At 42.8% G+C, this 22,999-nt stretch overlaps 1 protein-coding gene across 3 annotated transcripts in view; it reads right to left on the bottom strand.

Annotated features, from left to right (window-relative positions):
- Positions 1–18,600: 18,600 nt before the first annotated feature.
- The window catches only part of PCGF3 (polycomb group ring finger 3), a 48,123-nt gene continuing 43,724 nt past the window's right edge, over positions 18,601–22,999 (bottom strand). For all 3 annotated transcript variants that reach the window (XM_066616734.1, XM_066616735.1, XM_066616733.1), the window contains 3 exons: positions 22,551–22,688; positions 20,794–20,874; positions 18,601–20,026 (listed from right to left, as the gene is read on the bottom strand). In XM_066616734.1, coding sequence (XP_066472831.1) covers positions 19,979–20,026; positions 20,794–20,874; positions 22,551–22,688 — 267 coding nt within the window. In that variant the 3' untranslated portion in view covers positions 18,601–19,978. The remainder of the gene's footprint in view (positions 20,027–20,793; positions 20,875–22,550; positions 22,689–22,999) is intronic.

Raw genomic sequence — 22,999 nt, 5'->3', positions numbered from 1 at the left:
ACGGCTTTTGTGTACAAATGGCCCTTATTATTTCCTTACTTCCATTATGGAGCATAAGGTGGAGTACCTGGAATTTCCAGGCAGTCACCCATCCAGGCATGGACCCGTATGTACCTATTTAGCTTCAGGAAGGCTGTGTCATGTGAAGACCATTCCATAGGAGTCATATCCAGACTGCAGTGAAAGCAATGTATGAAATAAAAAGCTAGCACCTCAAATGCAATCAAAAATGAAATTCATAAAAATAAAATCTAAAACAGCGGTTTGCAACCTTTTTCATCTCACAGCACAATGAGAAGGCACGCCATCAGTTAATCATCAGTTAAAATGGTCAAGGCACACCACACTTCCAGCTGGGGGCTCACATCCCCCAATGGCCCTATAATATATTATCTTCGCCCAAACTCCTGTGGCACACCTGCAGGCCATTTGCAGCACACTAATGTGCCGGAGGACAGTGGTTGAAAAATTGCTGGTCTAAAACAGAAACAACAGCCTAGAAACTAAAACCAATATCATTTACCGTAGTCGTGAAAAGTCTGTCTGGAATAAGAATATCATTACTTGCTGGTGGAATGGACTAAGAACATAAGAACAGCCCTGTTGGATCAGGCCATAGGCCCATCTAGTTCAGCTTCCTGTATCTCACAGCGGCCCACCAAATGCCCCAGGGAGCACACCAGATAACAAGAGACCTGCAAGGCCTCCTGGAAATTGTAGTTTAAGAACATAAGAACAGCCCCACTGGATCAGGCCATAGGCCCATCTAGTTCAGCTTCCTGTATCTCACAGTGACCCAACAAATACCCCAGGGAGCACACAAGACAGCAAGAGTCCTATATTCTGATATGGAAGACTGGCTGATCTCCATGGAGATTCCCCCCTCCCCCCAAAAAGTGCACATCAGTCGTCATGGGATTTTAGAAGACATTAGCACAAAGGTGTAAGTAGAGGACAGGACTCTGCGTGTTTCCATGTGTTGATCACATAATTCATTTTCCCATGAATATAGGCAGTACTTTTTTTGTGGAAAAAAAGGTGCAGGAACTCACAACTTGTTAATCTTTTATTTATTTGTTTATTTATTTATTTATTTATTTTTAAACCATTTTTTATTGGAGAAATAAAATATTTTTTATGTGCTTCCCCCTAAAGATGAACTTACTTCTGAGTAGACATGCATAGGATTGGGCTGTCAATCTCCACATCCCCTTCCCCCTAGCTACTTTTTCTACACATGGGGAAAAATACTGTATAGGTGCACTTGTAGCATGTAGTGTGGCACTACTTCGAGGAGAGGAAGCAGTGAATGGATTCCGAAAAATGGCTTACATGAGTTCCATGTAGTAAAATTACTCTAAGCAACTGTGGGAGTAAGAACAAAAAAGGAATTCTTACACAAGAGGGGTGCTTAGGTGCACATAGAAACAGCTACTTTTGCAAACAAGCGATTAAATATGGTTTAATTCAGGTATCAGAATACTCTGTGTCTTTGGGAAGGCACTTGGCATGCAATTGTATGTTCTCTGCTGCCCTGAGCAGCTGCTGTGCATTGCTGGAGAGGAGCTGCAAACGCTGGCTGGCGGAGGGCATGTTTGTGGGGGAAGGATGAGGAAGATCTCTGGCAAGGCTGGACAGCATGTTGTACACACGTAGAAACCCTTTTCACCTGCCCTTAGCATGTGAAAACGGGTGCAGATATATCTCTCTGCCAGGATTAAGAGCCCAATCCTAGGTATGTCTACTCTGAAGTAAGTCTCGTTCTAGTCAATGGAGCTTACTCCCAGGAAAGTGCCTAGGATTGCAGCCTAAGAGCCCAATCCTATGCATGTCTACTCAGAAGTCCACTTTAGTGAATGGGGCTTATTGTGGATAGGATGGCGGCCTTAGAGTCCAATCCTGTGCCTGTCTACTCTGCCTCTGTTTTGCTCCCCCCCCCCGGAATGCCTCCGAAGGGGAGGGGCCTCTGCAAAAAGGTGCCGGAACTCCGTCCCCCCGCGTTCCATTAGAAAAAAAGCCCTGAATATAGGACATCCTAAACAAATTACTGGGCCAGCCTCCATAACTGAAACTTGCAGGTGAAAGCATTTTTTTTTTTACCTCTAGAGAATGTGGACTTTTTGAATCCTGCAACCGCATTCCATCCCATTTTGGATTCAAGTCTTCAGCCACATCTGCAAGCTTGTCTGAACCATGAAATACAGGGACTTCTTGCTTATTTCTCAAGTTGCTATGCTGCTTGATAAAAAAGAAACATTTGTTGCTGCAGCTTATAAGACATTGCTCAATATTTTGGTTTTGGACAGGTAATGCATTAGATTCATTATTAGACCATTGTGACAACACAACAACTTTGTGGCTCCTTAAAAATGACTAGAACAAGATGAAGAAGTGTGCTATTGTTTAAAGCAGGGGTGCCCAAACCCTGGCCCAGGGGCCACTTGCAGCCCTTGGGGACTCCCAATATGGCCTGCAGGGTGCCCCCAGTCTCCAAAGAGCCTCTGGCCTTCCAGAGACTTACTGGAGCCTGTGCTGGCCTGATGCAACTTTTCTCAGCATAAGGGCGACTGTTCAACCTTTCACGTGGACTGTGGGATGAGGGCTCCCTCCACTGCTTGCTATTTCACGTCTGTGATACAGCAGTGGAAGCTACAGAAAGGCCAGCCTTGCTTTGTGCAAGGCCTTTTATAGGCCTTGAACTACTGCAAGACCTTCATACATTCATATAAGTTCCATCTCTAATATATTTTCATTTAAGTAAATTTATGCAAATTTGAAATGTAAATTAATTCTTTTCCCCCCAGCCCCCAACACAGTGTCAGAGAGATGATGTGACCCTCCTGCCGAAAAGTTTGGACACCCCTGGTTTAAAGAAAGCTCACATATCACAGTGTATGTCTACTCAAAAGCAAGCCCCATTAAGTTTAATGGAGCTTAGGAAAGTGTTCATAGGATTGCAGCCCTAGGGTCCAATCCTAACCAACTTTCCAGCATTGATGCAGTTGTGCCAATGTGGTATGCACTGCCTTCTGCCGGAGAGGATGTCACAGAGGCCACAGAGTCACAGTGACCTCCTCAAGGCTGCATTGCGGCTACATCAGCATGGAAAGTTGGTTAGGATTGGGACCAGATAAATTGGGTTTACCTGACCCAGATGTTCATTTCTTCCCCTTCTCTTTTGTGAATTTCCCTAGGAAGCATGTTTGCAAAGAGCCAACACAGAAAAGGTGTTGCCCTGTTCCTTGCCCCCACTGCAAGGCCCCCCCCCACCTTGTGTTACCTTCTCCCCCTTTCCCAAGTTAAGGATTTTTTTTCACTTTAGGGAAACGGGGGAGGGCTAGCTGGAAAGGTTGGGAGCCATGTGTCAGCCAATTGGGTTTGGTGAACATTCACATCAAATGCACCCTGACTACCACCCCAGGTGATCTGAGCATTCAAGACGAAACACTCCAAAAGCCCCAAAGGTTAATACACTGGATTGTTCTAGCAGACTTCAATCTCGACAAGGTACACTTATGATGTGATCTATATGGTAATACATCTCTATGCATTCGCTGGAGCATCTCTCCGGTTCCCTGTGGCAAAAGAAAAACACAAAAAGATTTAATTGAGAAAGGACACTTCTCAGATCATTTTCCTGCAAGCTCACTTTAGCCTGACTTTCAGGGTAGTCCTTTGATTCTCGTGGGTCTGCAGCAATTCATGTTCCTATTCTCTTTATCGTTCTGGAAGTCTGAAACAGGAGAATTCGGAACCCTACCGCAGAAATTAAGTGATCTCGTGGAGAAGTGAATATGTTCCATTAAGTTACACATTAAGCATACGGTGTTGAAAGGAGGCAGCGACACACTTCAAAAACTCTCATGCCTCCTGGGAACTTGAGGCACATTCCTTAATAGTGTCACAGACCAAATCCAGGGAGAAGTGCATATCATAAACTCCATGAAGTGCCTCTTTTTTGGAGAGCCGTTTCACAGGCATTTGCAAAGAGATGCAAAAGTGTATGCAAGGAGGCGGGTGTCAGGGGGGGCGTAGGAAAGATGAAATGCACCCTGGTTGTCCTACGCCAATGCTTCCTTGCGCTAATCGAGTTCTTAGTCTGAAGCAGACCAGTTGGAGCAGAATCTGGGTGCACAGTCAGTTGCAGATGTCATTTAACACCAGACTTGTTTAACAGAATGGACACACCCCAGTGGCGTAGCTAGAGGGGGTGCAAGGCACTAAGTTTTGCAGGGAGCCTCACCGCAGAGTGCAAGGGCCCCCCCTTTCAGAGCCATTCTAGGCGGTGGGAGTAAAACGGAGGCATATGCCTGGAATGACCCTGAAGGGAAGGGACCCCTTGCATGCTGCGGTGAGGCTCCCTGCAAAACTTAGTGCCTTGCACCCCCTCTAGCTACGCCACTGACACACCCCATTCACACTACCCCAATTAGTCCATTGGAGCGGCACGTGACTATGGCTGGCCTGGGACGGAAGTCTTGCAGTGCAGCACTGACATGCCACAAAAGTGTCAGAAGAGTGTAGTGCCATTCCTTGCCACCCCTCACCCGTCCCAAGCACTAATAGATCTGGGGAACTGTGATTAGGAGCAGACATGGGAAAAATATGCACAAGTATGGCCGCTTTCCAGGTTAAGCACATAAAAGAGTCAGTGCAGCCCTGTTCCTAAGCTCTGTTTCTCAGCACAGTCTTAGCACTTATGTTCACAATCACAGCTCTGATACATTGATCTTTCTGCAGCAGGTGAACTTGCCAAGCAAGCTATAAGGGCTGTTTCAAGAACTCCTCTATTCAGGCAATGTGTATTCAGGTCCCATTCTCTCTCCTCCCCCCCCCCCCCCACTTGCTGTGCAGGAGATGGGAGCAGATTTTCCTCTGCTCCCACCCCATAGCAATAGCCATTATAAGTGAATGAGTTCGGAGGGCTGTAATGGGACTAAACATCCTAGCAGCCCTTGCTGTGTGTGACCAGGAAAGGGCCAGGCAGGCCCTGCTGAAGGAGGGATGCCTGCTCCTGAATTAGAATAGGGCTTACCATGTTTCCTTCTAAATTAAAGTAGTTCAACTGTACTGGGACTGTGCTTCCTCACCCTTTCCAAGTCATACCAGGTGCTGTTGGGGAGGCTCTACTGAACGGAGTGGAGCCTTGTTGGAAAAAAAGGAGGAACCTGCCCAGCTGGCAAGAGTAAAATAGAAACAGAAAAATGAAAATTAGCTTAATTTTTTTTAATAGGGCACGAGTTTTGTTCTTATAGAAAGTGGGTCTCCAAGGTACAGAATTTGACTACACACAACTTTATACACAGTAAGAGCAAATGTAACAGTCAAGGTCAGGAACAAAAGGATTGAAAGCCAATGCTCAGCATGGAGGTATAAGTAGGGTGGATCCTGGAGGGCACCTGCCCTGGGCGCTACCAGTGTCTCCTTCCCCAGGGAGAATCCAGATGTGATTGCCTTGGGCTTCTTATAGTTCTCCCAGAGGGAGGGGCACTCACTGCAGTGGCTTTGCACCCCTGTTCTTTCTCCTGTGGAGGCTTCCCTTTGAACAAGGGACATGGAACCACCAGCTTCTCCTTCTCTTGGGAGAACCCAGATGTGATGTCACAATGTCTCATGATGTCACAGCCTTGGGGGCCGGGGTTTCTTGTTACACCTCTGCTCAGCATATAGAAAGCTTCCAAAGAAGCAATTATCCAAGAAGTGACACGCATTATTGCTACTTCTACATATATTCAAAGCTTGCACAGCTGTCAGGCTCCTGGATATGCTTATCTGAACCCCCAGTCTGAGACCATTAACAAGTCTTTCCAAATTAATGCTCAACTGTTGTCTTTAATTTCAAATTCCTCAAATGTACCAACTTTTTTCCACCCTCACAACTCTTATCACAGGTTACCAAAATCTTTTGTCGCTTGTAATGTACAAGAGGCAAAAGCAGCATTAAAGCATCATAGAATATAAATTATACCCTGCATTGTTCAGGTAATTTTCTTGGGCATAATTCCATTTCAGTAAAGTAGCTAGATTTATGGGTGAATATGCATGCCAAGACATAAACAACCAAGAAGAATTACATGCAGAAATCCAGTTCTCTTATATAACTTTTAAAGTCTAATAATGAAATAAAGCTAAATAAAACAGGCTGGAAACAAAACAGAACAGATTAGCCATCTGCATTTTACATTTATAGGAAGTCTGAATCCACACCACCCTCCCAGGATTGCAGCAGAAGGACAAGAGTGTGCTGTGGAGTCTGGGCTCAAAGTATCATTTGGTAGCTCACTAGCTCCACCATTTGGGGGGAAAAAAGTCTGACATCATCAAGTACAATATTGCTACTTAAAGAAACTTAAGAGGCTTTTCATACCAGAGCCTAAAAACTGGGTCTTTATGGCTGTCTTCTGCTATTGTTGATTGCAATTCTGTGTGCTAGGACACAATAGAAGGGCCACCCTGAAAATCAAATGTCCATGTTGGATGCCTCCAATGCTTTGTGTTCATTTGAGCAGGGAAGACTTCCTCACACAGCATTGCTACCCTATGCTCTCTGCCAATAAACTAGTAGCACTAGTCTCCTCGGGGTGCATGACAGATACACTCTCTGAAAGGCTATGTCCTTCAGCCATAATCCACAGTTAGAAACCATCCAGTGGATTTTATTTCTTGCAATGTTTATGGATATTCATGTCGATTTCAGCACATACAAGTTTTAATTTCAGCAAATACAATACTGAAAACTAAACGGCTAAATTGTGAAGGAGCTCTCAAGAAAATTGCCAGATTTTCTCCTTCGTTGGACAATAAAGCTGGGTACTTCTAACCATGGGAAGCAAATATAATCTTGAGAAGAATATATTTGCTTCCCATGGTTAGAAGTACCCAGCTTTATTGTCCAACGAAGGAGAAAATCTGGCAATTTTCTTGAGAGCTCCTTCACAATTTAGCCGTTTAGCTTGATAATCTTATCAAGATACAAGAAAAAATGGTTGATCTAACAGTTATCTGTGCTGTATAATGGGTCTATCCTGGCAATCAATCCTATGTTCAGCTTCTTGCTTTTTAAATCTTTGTGGATCAGAACAAGGCATTTGCAAGAATGGCTATGCACTGAAATGTCAAAGAACTGCTTGGTTCTATATGGGATTCTGAAACTAGTAAAAAAAAAAAGCAAGCATTTTCACATCCCAAATTCATTACCCTTCAGTGAAGATAAAATCAATTTTAAACAGATGTGGAAGAGGCTCCCCAAAATATCTCAAGTCTGAAAGACAATTGAGAATATTATTGCTGACTTTTTTTCTGTTGATTGCAGACTATTCAGGACTTGTGCAACTCTTCCTTCTAATGAAACAGAAGATCCATCATAAAACACTATAGATCATAGTGTTTTATGATCAACATGCCTACTATAGATCCATCATAAAACACACACACACACACACACACACACACACACACACACACACACATCCCTCTACCTTGTTGGCAATGTGTCTCTGTTCTCAAATGGGAAAAAACAAGAAGTTATTGCAATTTTTTTTAAAGGGTTGGCTTTTATGGTATTAGTTTTGTGCATCTCATCCTTTGCCTATTACAACAAAATGACTTCAGCCCGCCCTGCCTCCAGCCCCACTCTTGGACATTTATGACTCTAACCCCTTTCCTATGGCTCTATGAACTGCTTATAGTAGAACATCACAATCCTAATTTATTTTAACCCACCTATTTTGGAAGCTGCTATAATAGGGGATGCTTCTTTTACCCTTACTGTTCAGTCAAGAATCAGTGTAGCAATAGCGCCATCTACTGACAACAAAATGGAAGAAAGGAAACTGTCAACTCCAAAGACCTGTTTCTGCAAACCTATACCTGACAGCAAATTCCATTAAACTCAGCGGGGCTTACTTCTGAGTAGACATGCCTAGGATTGCACTGGTGACCTCTTCGTATATCTGTATTGCAGCACATTCTGCGCTCTGTTTTCTACATCAGATTCAACTAAGACAAGTAAGACATACTGTACTCATGGCAAAGCAGAAGTACACACACTGTTCTTCAACCCTGCTGTTTACAAAGCCTTTCAGAAAGTCTGTTATGGCCAAACAGTTTTCAAAGACCCACCAGAAACTTTCAGATCTCTAGCAGAGGTTTATTCCCCACCCCATGAAAGTCTGAAACCCACCTTGGCTTCATCAGATCACCCCATAATTCCACATAATTCATTCTTTTTATAAAATGAGTGAAGATAAAGGATTTGAAGGGCCTCCAGCCTTGTCCTTACCTCTTGTTGTAACTGTCCAGCTTTTCTGCTACAAGCACCATACTTTGGCTTATTTACGTACTGCTCTGCCCGGCCTGACCCAACCAGAAGTGTTGATGGCTGAGACAATGGGGAACTGGCAGCAGTGTGAAAGTGGAGTAGCCTGGCCCGTCAAGAGAGGTGGGGATTGGACAAGTGCAGCAACTGTTATCCTGCACATGCCCAGTCTCGTCTGATCTTGGAAGCTAAGCAGGGTCAGGCCTGGTTAGTACTTGGATGGGAGACCGCCTGGGAATACTGGGTGCTGTAGGCTTATATCATAGTCTTTCGAGACTGAAGGTTGCCAACCAGTGGTTCCCAAACTGAGCCGTGGCTCCCCAGGGAGCTGCGGAAATTAGTCATGGGAGCCAAAGAATTCTCACAAAAAAACAACCTCCCTATACATAGGACTTTAGCCCTATTGGGGAGCCGCAGCCAATGGCCCGGTATGTCAAGGAAGCAGCAGGTTGAAAATATCTGAGAACCACTGAACAAGGAGAACCTGAACAAGGGGAACCGCTGGTGTGGAAGGAAGATCAGGAGGCAGGTGCAACTAGAGAAGCCTCTTCCTTGCTGCAAGGACAACTGGGGGGCAATCTCCTCGATTCTGTGTCTGTTGGTACCGATAGTAAGAAGTGGTGCCCACAAAGGTGACATTTGCAAAACTACAAGAAGGTCAACAAGCCCTGCCATAAGGTAGCACTGTAAGCCTGCCCCAAAATCTTAGAAGAAAGCCGCATTCCCAGTGTTTCTTTGGAAAAAAAAATCTTTTTTGCCTTCCTTCCAAACAGAAAAACGATAATTTGCAATAAATGATTTGTCCACAGTACAAAGATTTCTCTTTCGCCAGCCACCACTTTAATTTGCATTGGAACAAATTGATGGCCTTTTTGCTTCTATTAATTCATCATTCATTTCTCCTGCCAGGTGTTCTCAAAAAGGAAAGACACACACATTAGCGGTTGAATTAGCATCACCTCTTCAAAAAAAACAAAAAAAAAAAGAGGACAGCAAAATTACAAGAATGCACCATTCTGCGGTCATTAAGGGCCCTTTTTATGACTGCTTCTTTCTCCCCATGCTGTAAAATTACAGCCTCTCAGACGCTTGAGCTGTAAAAAGGGGAAAGTTAAACAGTGCAGTGTGCTCAAGGAGTAAATGAGACCAGCTGAATAAAGGATACAGGTTGATGAATTAGGCAAGTGCTTCAAATCAAGAGTTAGAAAGCACACATGCCAGGATGTGAACACGTCTAAAGAGCCTGGACTCGCCAGGGAGTCAAAGAAAAACATCTGCGCAACCTTCCTCTGCATTTGAGGTCATCACTAATTTCAGTGGGCTAGAACGACATGTCAGAATGTTCTCCTTAATGTCTGCCTCTTCGTCCTCCTTGTATTCACCTATGGTAAAAGGGAGAAACAAGAACACAAGGCTGCCTGCAAAAATAGTTGGCCTGCACCAAATACCTCCTCCGGCATAAGTACTGGATCTTAATCATCATGCTGAAGCAGTGGCATCATTAGGGTTTTCATCACCCCCGTGATGGACTCCCTCCCATGCAGTGGGCAGGACAATGACCCAGGTGGTGGGCATGTTGATGTACCATTGCCCCACTCCGCTGGTTTTTTGGCTATACCTTTTGATATAACACAGATATTTCAACATGGTTTTTTAAAATTGCATTCTGCTGTAAGTTACGCATTGAATGGTATATAACATGATGGTATTATTCCTACAACCCACGATCTTAGCAATTTTGGTCACTAGTGTGCATCACCCACCCCCCTTTGTGCGTCATCTGATGTGGACGCGCACCCCCCTAGCACCGCCACTGTCCTTGAGGCCATTGAACCTTGCATTTCCTTGGCTCATCCGCCTCATAGGCTACCATGGGAAGGATGACAACAACAAAACACAACATTAATCAATTGGCAGCCCAATCCTAAAGGTGTGTTGGGCTGGCATAAGCCTGTGGCTCCGGCTCCCAAGTGTTGCTAATGTACTGTAAAGCACATTTGCACTGACTAGAGAGTCAGCAGTCCTGGCACAATGATTGTGTAGCAGCCTGCTGGTGCCAGATCCAGTCCCTGCGCTGGCCAGAGCAGGTACAATTGTGCTGGGTGGCATAGGGGGTGGGTAAGGGTGGCAGGAGAGCATTCCGGGGTGGAGAGGAGTATTTCTGAGTAGGGAATGGGGGATCGGGCCCAGAAGGGGAACAGAGTTGGCAATGGCAGTGCACGTCACATCCTAGCCCCCACTCCCAAACCTCAGAGCCCTACACAGGCTGCTTGGGTCTGCACCAGCTAAATAGCTAGCACAGATCCAAGCAGCCCCATAGGGCAGGCTTAGGTATTATGCAGAGTAAAGGGGAAAATATTCCCTTGGCCCAAGGTGACCTCCAGCCTGTTCCTCCTGTGTTGGATACAGTGTAGACCATGCAGTCTGCACTGCATGGATCAGATGTACCGCCACAGTTTAGGAATGTGCTGTAAGTCCTTTCCTCTTAAGAAATTTGCTTGCCAATTTCACCTCCATCTTCCATCCTGGCCCAGGATTCCAGTCATTCAACTCTTCCAGTCACCCACCATGCTACTACTGCACAATCACCATGCGTGCAGATTCTCTGGAAGTTCCATTTCAGAGCTGGTTCTTCCCACAGCAGAAGAATACAGGTCTTCAGCAGCTGTCTGGGCAGTGGGAGAGATAGGACAGTACAAACCTTCCAGGGGAGGGAACTCCGAAGCCTGAGAGCTGAGAAGGCCCAGTCCCACCTGTTTACAATGGAACAAAGCCCGTCCTCCCACAATCTTGTTGGGTGGGTAGAATTGCAGGGAACTGAGGCTGCAATCCTATGCACTTTCCTGGGAGCCAGCCCCATTTAACTCAATGGGACTTATTTCTGAGTAGCCATGCATACATTTGGGTTGCAAGTGAACTCTAGGATGTAAACAGCCTCAACCATTTAGGCTGCTGAAAAGTTGTTTCAATTTATGGCCCGCCTTTCAATCAAATTATCCTCAAGGTGGTTTACAGTAGATTGCAAGGGAATTTTAAGTAAGGTTTTTAAGTGAAATGTCAAAAAACTTGTGTGGCATACGCATGCATTACATCCATCTCTCATTATCCTTACATCCATTCTTTCATTGCATTCAGATTGTAAGTTCCTTGGGGACAGGGATCTAGTTTTTGAGCTTACTAACACTGATGCTGCTGTAGCATAGAAAGCTTTAAACCTAGATAATCTGAGCCTCTAGTCTAGGTGCAGCCATGGTCAGATTTTTTTCATACCAGCCTCAGCCCTTGTTTTCAGCATTGCACAATATCATTCTTGGTCTCAAAAGAGCTGCCTTTTATTTGTATTGTCCATCTGTTCAAAGTCCCCTGCACTGAGTCTCTCTGGAAAACCTGCTATGTTTATTATGCAAGAAGCAGGCAGAACACAAAGAGATAATACATATTCAGTGTGCTATATAAAAAAACCAGCTCTAAACAGCTGTGAAATATAAAAATCCTATCAATGCATGGACAAGTTGAGTCTCATTCACGAGGGTTCAGTTCCCAGAACTCATGTGGATGGCAAAAATCACATTAAAGCAAATTCATTTAAAAAACATGTCCCTTTGCTAGGCCTTACTAACCTTTGTGATGTAAGACAGTCATTAAGCAGATAATCCATCAATCAATCTCTCTCCAGGCGCTTAGAAAGGCTTCACTACCTGTCAGTGACCCCTCCCTTCACCCAGAGCAAAGCGATCATCTTTCTTTTAGGTGCTCAGGGAGAAGGAAGGGGTCACTTGCCTTGGAGTGAAGCCATTCTAAGTGCCTGGAGAGTGATTGACAGATTGTCAGCTGGCTGCCCTCTCTTGCATTAATGAGGCTATTGTTAAACAACCATTTTCCTTTAATTTAAAGGGCCCTTCTCAACATATTGAGATAGAAAAATCCGTGGATTTTTCCACAGGTGAAAAATCTGGATAATTAGATTATACCTGTACTGCTTGCATGACCATCTCTCTACAACAGTAAGAAAAGCAGTTTTTTTTAAAACTGTGATTTTAAAGGGATGTATTTTTCCCCTTCTCCAAGGATCAGCACATTCCTTCTCATTTGCAGTGGCCATTCATCCTGAGTCAAATTCATATATAAGAAATCTGTGCATAACAAGGTTGGCCCTGTATTAATATGGTATATACTGCTTTACAACAAAAAAGCAGCTCACAAAGCAGTTTACATAGCAAAATAAACACTTATGAAGTTACAACACTTTCCAGCATTAGCCAGCCAGGCACATTTTGGCCTTAAGATGCTCACCTACATAGTCAGATTCAGCAATGTGGCACTTGGGTATCTGGAGACCAAACCATGCAAAAGCTTTTCACATCAGCCTGCAAACCATTGTTCCTATTAAACCCCAAAGCAGTGATAGATGGGGATTTTTTGTTGTTGTTAAAATCCAGATTTCTGTCTGCTTGCAGCATCGTGTAAAACTCCTGTGTTCTCAGGCCTTTTAGATCTGTTAGTTTTAATTCTGCTCCTTGCTAATCTATGCTATTTTCTTTCTGCTATTGTTTTAATGACTTTATTATGGATTTTTAATATCATAAGACATTCTGCCAGGCTGCAGGATTTGGAATGTCTTGGGTGCAATTTTTATCTTTTTTAAACAACTAAACCTTCGGTATGCCCTGCAGGACTATTGGAGCAACCCATAAGGAAGGGAAATATCAAGATACATCTCAGTGCCATTTAAATCTCATTGTAAAGCAGGGATCGATTTTAGCTATTCAGAAAAGGAGAATGTGAAACTCCTCAGCCTCACTCAAACAGCCTTGCCCTTCACAGAGTATGGTGCCACTTCACAGAGTATGGTGCCATCTAAATTCAGTTGGACACCACAATGTGGTATCATATCAGCACCTGGACAGTGTTGTATCTGCAAAGTCAGCTATTTTCAATCAAATGCAGGTGTGCCACGGGTGTTTGGGGGAGGGTCATTTTTTAGTAGGGTCACCCCAGCATGGTGTGCCTTGATAACTGTCCAAAAACAGATGGTGTGTCTCGACAATTTTTATGCTTAGTCAGGGTGCCATGAGATGAAAAGGGTTGAAAATTGCTGTGCAAAACATTTATGTTCTTGGAAGACAAACAGAAATGATCAGAGACTGTACTGATTTTTAAAATACTGGGACACACACTGATGAGAAGGGCAAAATAAAAATTTTAAATAAATTTAGCCAGACTTTTTTTTTTTTGCTTTTATTACAAGCATATAATATTAATTGGCAGAACACTGAATACAAGCTTCACTATCATAAAATCAAAACATTAAGCAATAATCCCCAAAAAGGCTTATTCAGACAAAAACTAGCCACCAATAGTACAAAAGTTACACAGCAACACAAAGCATTAAAAAAATGTAAACTTTCAAATGAAGCCAAGTCAAAAATATGATTTTTGTTTTTTATTTTCTTAATACGGCAAGAGTTTTCTGTAACTTTTATTATGCCACGTAGTGAAGATAAAGGCTTAAACGGTTGCACTGGCTTATTGTCCCATAACCCTAAATTTCTCTGGTTGCAAATGAATGGTATTCTCATCTCTTTGTCCAGTCGCTTGACTGTTCTATTGCGAGTGCCTTTCAAATAGGATATTTGACAATACCCTCTCCTGCACACAAGTAAAATGTGCCCGCTTACAAAAACTGAAATGTTGGTGCTGATGGTTCCACAAGTTCCATGCTAGGCCTACACATGACCCTTGTGGATTATCAGCCAAACTAAACAAAGCTTCTTTGGCCAGAAGGACACAGTGGATAGTTCCAGGTTGGAAAACCCTGTATCTGCCAAACAGATATAAAGCCACCTGAGGAGGCAATCTGCAATACCAGTTATGGGTAAGGGAGGGTGCTTAATCTTATGCCCTCCACTTGAACCTGCTCCAGCCACAGTGCTGTTCTGGATGCAAGCCTGCAGCTTGCATGAAAGTAGCAGGAGCCTGTGGGTGGAAACAGCTAAGCACCTTCCCTCTTCCTGCCACCACACTGATTTGCAGTTGTTTGACAGAGCCCCTGGATCCACAACTGAATGCGTGGTCCTGGCCCTTGTAAGCTACTTTCAGGGCAACGTTTGTACTTGCTAAAGAGGAAAGCCGCAGCAGCCAATTTTAGGGCTAGAAACAAGTTCCTGGAGACTGTCTATTCAGTCACCACTTCCGCCGAAAGAGGAAAGTGTTTCAAAGCCAATGGTACACACCTTCAGAAAAAAATGTTGTGTTCCCTGTGCACATTTTGACTACAAGGTGAATATATCCACTTGCAATTCTGACATGCAATGGCCTGCCTGTGTCCCCCATCTTAAGTTTTCAATCCGGGGGCACACACACGAATAAATGCTAAGTTAAGGTATCACGTGAAGCGTTTAAACCGCAGCAATTACCTGAGGAAATACAGAAAGGATTTTTTTTTTCTGTAAATACAGTTTTAACCACTTGCAGTTAATTCATTTCTTATGTACTGGTTAAAATGTAAAGTTATCAAATAGTCATTGCGTGGATGTACAAACTGGTTGGCTTTCTCCTGTTGCATTTAAACTTACAGCTCAGTTTCAAATAACTGCAGATAGGCTAAATATACCAATAGATTTATCATCCATTAAAAAAAAATCAGAAGAATCAATCTCCCAAAACTAATTGAGTTATGAAAACAATAAGAGCCAGATAAGCTTTCAAAAGGCTAAAATCCTATTGAGGAGAAAAAAAAAACCCAAAAAACATAGCACCATCATACTTTGAAGTCGAATATTTTAAAACTATCACATTTTCCCCATAGGTTAGCTTGCTGCATCTGGAGCATTGCACACCCACTAAGAAACAAATATTTCCAAGTTAGATGGTATACAAATAAGAGAGCAAAATAAATACCAGACATACCAATGGCACAGAAATGATTTTCAGATAGCCTGCAAGTCTTGCCGATTGCTTCCACATTTAAGAGGTCTTGCCAAATGATTTTTTTTTTTTTAATATTGCTGACAGGTAATTCTTGCACATGGACACAAGTTCAAAGTGTCACTCTTAAAAATCTCAGGAAAGAAGGAAAGGGAAAAAAACCAGAAGAGCCCACTTGAACGTACACTTAAAACCCACCTACATTCCTCTTCAGATCTGCGGGTTAGTAGATGCTACATTTACAATTTAAAAGGTATGCCTAACAAAGCATGTTTCAAACCTATTGCACAAAAAGCATAAAGTAATGCTCTTTATCCATACAAAACAAAAACATACAAAAAAGATCAAACTCAGGGGTCACACTAGATGTTACACTAAATGTGTGACTAATGCCAAACACAGCAGTGCATCACGTCCCCCCACCCCCAACCCAGACTCATGTTATGGCATTCTGCATTATCCTGCTTTACTGATGGGGGAGAGGAAAACACAGAACATCATGACATCAGCAAATGACCAACATGAACTTAGCATTGGGGGGGGGGGGAACTAGACACATGCCTGCCATTTTCAACGGCAGCCCCACATTTAATGTACTCTAATTTGGCCCTCACAAAAAGAAGGAAGAAGCTTGTAAAAAACATCTCACAATTTCATTTTATATGCCCATAAATAAAGCTGGACCATCAAAACCAAAAAAATACTTAGATGGTAAAAAGTAAGATAGAAGGCTTAAAATAGAATAAATAATTTTATAAAGTTAACTTTTAAACCCCCCAAATCTTATTTAAAATTCAATATTATATATTCTGATTTCTCTGTTTTAAAAAGAAAATTATACCAAGCAAGACCATGAACCTGCGTTACGCTTGTCCCTGTGTTGCTGAAGATAATGCAACAAGACAATTTTACTGCATTTATTTACCAGCGGTAAGCAGTAATTACAAAAAAACAAACTTCACAGTAACTTTATATATCGCTTACCAACCATGATAACCTCAATGTGGCCCTAAGTGAATCCAAGACACTTAAGCTGAATGTGATTTGAAGACCTGAAGTCAGAAGATCAACAGAATGTCTGCCAACACAGCCACTGTTGCGACCTGCCCCTTAAAAGCTTCACAGAAGAGAGACAATTTCTATCACAAGGATCTGCTCTGTTGGTATTCATTGTAGTTGTTTCTGATACACACACCAGGTAGGTCTTTGAAACACACACACACCCCCACACACACACCCCCACCCCAAGGGACACAGTTTCCATAGAATTTTTTTTTAAAAAAAGTATTCTGAGAAGACATTTAGAAAGAAAACTTTTCTGCCGAGGTTGTCTTCATCCGGCTGTTATAAAAGCAGAGATAAACACTCATGTATGAGCAACAAAACCAGCTTAAGCTGACAACTGCTGGCTTTGGTTTCACGCACCCAACTAGATATCTATTTAAATATATTTATATAGCACCGTATCAAATTCAAGTGATTCAAAAATTTGCTAGAAACTTAGCAATACAGATTCTGTAGACTGTTGCAGTCAAGAGATGTGGGGTTGTACTTTGCATCTGAATACTATTTCATCCCTCAGTTTTAAGTTACACAGAATATTTGCATTCCATCTTTTAAGATGGCATTGGTGTTACCATTTAGCTGTGTATCTAGTCCGAGGTAGGCTGAATAGCTGTATGTGGTCATTAAACCCTTTCAGGGTTTAACTGAATCAAGTGGGAATTAGACAGGGTGTCCAAGTTTAAGGCTCACTAAACAGTGTTAGCCAATACGCTTTCAGATAGCACCACATAGCCTGTGAATTTTGGGAAAACCTCAAGTGTGAGGCTGTACTATTTGTGATGGCCTCAGGCATCCCCATGTAATCGTCCAAACTCCACAAAGCTATATTCATCCATGAACCAATTTTATGTTTAATCTTGGAAATTACCTGTGGACAATAACAAGCAATATTTATCATGATATAAGCAACTGCTTACCATAAAAAAAATACAACCTTAACAAGAACTAAAAAGTTAAAAATTTTAAGGGTACTTATCAAGTGGGAAGTTGCCTGTGCAAGCCCTGCTAAAATGAATAGAGAGGGTGCAAGAGACTTCTACAAGAGAACTTCTAGTTTGATGCAGCACCCTATAAGTTTAGTGTACTCTTATAAAAACTCCGTTATTTCAATGGGGCTCACGCACAAAAACTTTCCACTGAAAGAGTACTTTACATTTTTCTCCCTTTCCACTGCTAATCCATAACTTTTTATATTCCCACCCACCCATCCCCAACATTTCCTACTTGCTCAGTTTTCCTTGTTCCTCTGTTTGACTTCCAAGCATACCCATAGGTGCCATTCTAATAAGAGACCAAGATGGCTACATGAATCAACTTGGAGAGATGGGTTCCCAACATTGAAATGCACTGACAGAAGAAGTCAGCACAGGAGGCACAGAAGAGAATGGTGCTTAGGAGAAGGTCTTGGTTATTTCCAAGAAAAATCATGAATTTATTACTGTAGCTGATGCAAATGAAATAATAAGGAATGGGAAGAGAAGCTATTCAACTAGATCTAAGTGAGAAAAATGGAGGTATCACTATGTTGGTATCATCCATTCAAGAGAACAGGGACTAGCAAGAGTTCAGTGCACGAGCTGAAACCTATGAATGTAGATAATTTAAGAAGTTGTTTAAAAAACACCACAACTCCTGCACATTTTTAGAGTTCATTCACTGAGTGACTTCCCAACAACATGACTTCTCACACTATACTCTGCTTGGGCTTGGTCCACAATGGAAAGCCACTAACTGAGCCACTGTAGAGCAACTAAGCTAAAAAAAATAGCAAAGATTGGCTAATTGCTAAAGTTTAAATATGTTCATTGTTCAAATATGAGCCTCCAATAGCAGAAAAATAACTTATAGAAAGAGGGGGAAAGCTCAGGCACCCACTACCTTTCCCTGTCAATTGTGCCAAAGGTCACCTCACATGTGACCCTTACTCAGCTGGCTGCTCTCCTTTTCTTACCAGGCCCAAACCCCATCTCTGTCAACCGGCAGCAGAGTTGTAAGCAAGACTGCTAAGCTCAAAGAGCACTTTGCAGAACAGCAAAGCATCATGGGAAATATATGCCTACTAATTCCAGTAGCAGCTTCCTTTTGCACATTATAGGCCCTGACCACGCTGGTGCCTTTTGGAGGAAAAGAAGATTTCACAGAATCATAGAGTTGGAAAGTACCCACAAGGTCATCTAGCCTAACCTCCTGCCTATAGCAGGAAGCCATTCTAGTCCAACCTCCTGCCTGTAGCATTAGTGTACATGCAAATATTCATGCCTTTGTGTATGAATATATGCATGTGTGAAAGAGACACAAAACACATGCCTGTGTGTAGGAATACATGCAACAATGAAAGTATGCATGCAAGTTCTTGGGTGCAGCCTACACAGCCAATTACTAAACTAATAGCATGGCCCCAAACAAAAGAAGTTCACTGCCCCTGTTTTACATGTCCTTTTATCAATGAAGGATAAAAGCGTAGTTACGTCACACACTCCACTTTTTGTGGTGCAAACTTGCAGAAGTTACCTTTGAGTACACTCACAAAAAATGTGTCAAGATACTTAGAGTAGAGCAGCAATTACCTTTAATACCTGTTCAGACACCTACTGTGTGTGTGAGAGAGAGAGAGAGAGAGAGAGAGAGAGAGAGAGAGAGAGATGAAGAGCTCTTACATAATTTTAAGGGAGTAATGGATTCCTTAGGGGTTGTGTTAAAAAAAATAATGAAATCAAGATTTGTAGATTAAGGTCAGAACCTACCACGTTGTCAACTCAGTCTGACCCTATAAGGATAGCCAATAAAGAACCAGGTGAACACAACTGCCTTAATAGGGAAACCAGCAGAAAGGTCAACATACTAACATATCAAGCGTGTGTTGCATTAGCATAGTGTGTTGGAACTCTAGAATTATTATTTTGAATAAGGAGTTAAGGCTGCCAATGGCTCGTTTCACTGACTGAAAGGCAAATCCCTCAGTCCAACATCAGCCCCAGCTTAAGTATGCCATGGATAAGAAAGTTCTTTCTAAATGCTCAGCACCTTGATGCAACCTGATAAACCTGCAACAAAATGGGAAAAAACTGAAACCTTTTTAATAATCTCATCAAGTGAGTCAGCAGAGGGACCGAGGATCATAATTCAAAACAGTGTAATGCAGCAGTCACCCTCAGCCATTAGCTCTTGTCAGTGTTAAATATTCTGCAAAGGGTTTACTAACAGACAAGATGGCCATGAGATATTAAGAGACAGAAAACCTTGCAAAAAAACATAAAAATGCCACATTTCAGTTGTGAAGCAGCCCAAAGTTGTTTGATGATAGCAAATCCTCAAAGATTTCCTTCACAACATTTTTAACCCATTTTGTGTCGTTGCAAGATGATGACCAGGAATCAAGCTACGCACAGGAAACTGTGAAGTGTTTTCGATGTCTGTAAACTTCGTGCTGGTAGTGTCCTCTCAAGTTGCAATTTCTGTTTTTTGTAGAAAATAGTATAAATATATGTTTCTGTCCAGAAAGGTGGGTTAATGCATCCCTAGAAGAAATATTCATGATGACTGGATGGGAGAGCACTACTATCTCAGGAATGGATTCTGCTGGCTGTTCATGGGTGAACTGCATGATGCACTAAGAAGGTGCAGGATGATAGTCTCTGCAAAAAACTGTCCAGAAGGACAAAATAGTTCTTACAGCAAGTCCATTTTGGGTCTGTAATGTAGCAGTAGAGGTGCTTTCTGAAAGAAAAGAAAATATACTCACTTGAGAAAACAGCCAATGCAATCTCAATCTGGTGTGAAGTAGAAAAAAAAAATCATTATGATTTTTGGATTAATATTGACATGGATTTAGACCAGTGATGACCAACTGATCAAGCCTAGGGGAGTGGTTCATCCCCAGCCAAGTTGCTAGGGGACTGGAGCATCCCCAGACTGTTGTTGACATCATTGCAGCCCTTATGCAGCTGTCTAGGGAGGGTCTGGCTCCCTCAAGCCTAAAGAACGTGGCAGACCCTCCCATAAAGAGCTGCATGCCAACATGGAGACTTCTGAATCATCATCTTTGGTTGTGCTGGGTGGGGTACCTACCGAAGCAGAAGTGGTGCAATAATACAATTTCATTCCTGGTGCAGGGAGGGATGAGGGCCACAGGAGGTCACATAATACCCTCTACTGCAGTGGTTCTCAAACTTTTTAGAGACCCTAGAGGCTGTTGCCCAATTTATAAATGTCAAGGGTGTGGCTATAATGGTGACTGGGTAGCAGTGCTTCCCCCCTAGTAGCAGCTTGTTTAACCCTTGATGCACAGAGCCTAAAATGCCCTGTCAGTTTCATGACCCAACAAAAATGGGGTCATGATCCACTGGTGGGTCCTGGACCCACAGTTTGAGAACCACTGCTCTACTGGGTCTTACAGAGGCCCTAAGGCATCACTGATTTAAGCGAAAGAAGTAAGCATCTAGAAACTTAAAACTACAATGTATCTGTGGATGCATTTCACATACCTTAAATCTCCATCTCGTAACAACTACAAATTTGAGAGTGTGGTCCTTGCCCAGAATTTCTTCATTGCATAATATATCCAGCTAATAAAAACAGATAAACAAAAATCTATCCATCAAGCATATAACATGTCCCAATCACAGTACAATCAAGCACAACACTAAATAAAATGGTAGTCTAAGGATGAAAGGTAGTCTCTTGATAGGAAAAGTCTAGACAGCATTGCAAAGAATGTTACAAGGCTCTTCTCCACGTGAATCCAACAAAGTACAGTAAACTAAACTTGTTTAAGCACCAAACAGAAGGCCACACAACAAACAAGGGTGAAAGTGACACAAAATATCTATTAGACTGCCCAGTTAGCAGGGCAGATGTATCAGAGGATCTCTCTTTGAAAGTTTCCTACTTCTCACTGCAAATACCTCTTACTAAGAAAAAATGGAAGCAATCTGTTGAGTTTGTGTCAAGACAGGCGAAACAAGTCAAAATGAACTCAGTGTCAGAAAAGCTGAGAGTTGCAAGGGTAGTCAATGCCATCCAGTAGGAGTAAGTAGTGCATGAGGAGCCAGGCAGCTTTACACATCCCTGCAGGTACATGCCCTCCTCAGTCTCGTGGAAGGAGCCACACAAGCTGTTGACAACTAATGCCCCAATCCTATTGAGGGCTTGCAGTAGTGATCCACTGCCATATGTTCCAGTGTAGCACTGCAAAAGGGGTGCCATTGTTGTGCAATGTGAGACTGCCAGTGCAAACGACTGGAGGCCCTGCACATGCACCAGCCATTCACACAGGTGAAGCCAGAACAGATAAGGTCGAATTGGAAACAGAGCAGGGCAGAGGTGGGGCAAGCAGGGGGCAGTTCGGGGGGGGGGGGGAGGATGAATCTTAGTGGCAGTCACAGACATCAAGATCATATCCCCCTTTACCCAGTCCAAACACACACACTCCTGAGCTTCCTTGGACATGTCAGCTAAACAGCTGGTGTAGATCTGAGGAGAACCACTGGTGGCCAGGTGAATTGCGGTGAGTGAATCTCCTGGACTGTCTGGTTGCCCCCTCCCCCCAAAAAGATGCAGCACATGCTCGATCAGTGCTGCTGCACTGCATAGGCCCGTGTGGGATAGAATTAGGCTGCCTAAGAGTTTGCACTGGGCTGCCAAACAAGAGAGCTCCTTTAGCTTCCTATCCCCAACAAAAATAATGGTTTTTCATAGGCATCAACTTCTCAGTGTTCTTCAACCTGTGGGTCGTGACCCTAATGGGGTTGTGAAACCTCATTTGGGGGTCGCAGCAAGGTTTCAAAGCCTGTGCAAGAGGAGGTTTGGATCCAATCCAATAATGGTACTGCCTTATCAAAACTGAGTTCCTGCTCACTCTCCTCCTGCAGTTCCTAAGGTTGGTCCTGCTCAGACTGCTATTTCAGAGGGTTGTTGTGAAGACACAAGAGGTAGGGGGGAAACAGGGGGGGTGGGGGGTAGATTGGTCCCGGGAGAGAGCGGGATTGGGGGTCATACTTTATTTTGGGGATTGTGGCACAAAAAAGTTTGAAGACCACTGTTTTAAGTTACACACTGCGACAGCTATTCATCCAAATTCATGTCTGGCAAACAAGGTTCCCACATTCACTACATTTTTATTATTAATAAATTATATTTTATTTTTACACAGTTTAAAAAAATTTAAGAGATCGCTTTGATAACCTCATTGTATGCGTCCCGTTCTTGTAAACAAACTGTGCTTTTAACCTCATTAAATTACCTCATTAAAAGAAGAAAGATTAAGCTTTTTGGCAATGAACTTCTTTAGATGCAAGACTGTTGCCTGTGCTGAGCAGCGAATCCATTTTCTCTTCAATCCACGCAATTTGCTGCTGTTGCATTCCAAGCAGATGCTTACCTTTAGGGGAAAGACCACAAACAGTATGGGTTAAGAAGAAGAGCCTCCAAATTCTCGTTTCGCAGTCACAAAAACAGAGAAAGGAGCACTCTGAACCACACTGTTCCTCTAACATTTAGAAAAGAAAATGCTAAAAGTAACTTCTGTATACTATTAGAAACTTTTCAGATGGAAGACATGTGGGGGGGGAGGAGGGAGAAGCACTGCTTTTAGTGCATCACCATCACTAGCCATAAGTTTTGTCCCCAGCCTCTCATATAACAGGAAGGAATAGAATTAGCCTTGTTGAATACTTTGGGTATGCCAGGCTT

This window comes from Tiliqua scincoides, chromosome 2 (genome assembly GCF_035046505.1).
Source record: "Tiliqua scincoides isolate rTilSci1 chromosome 2, rTilSci1.hap2, whole genome shotgun sequence".
Lineage (NCBI taxonomy): Eukaryota > Metazoa > Chordata > Lepidosauria > Squamata > Scincidae > Tiliqua > Tiliqua scincoides.
This window is presented reverse-complemented; position numbering and strand designations above follow the sequence as displayed.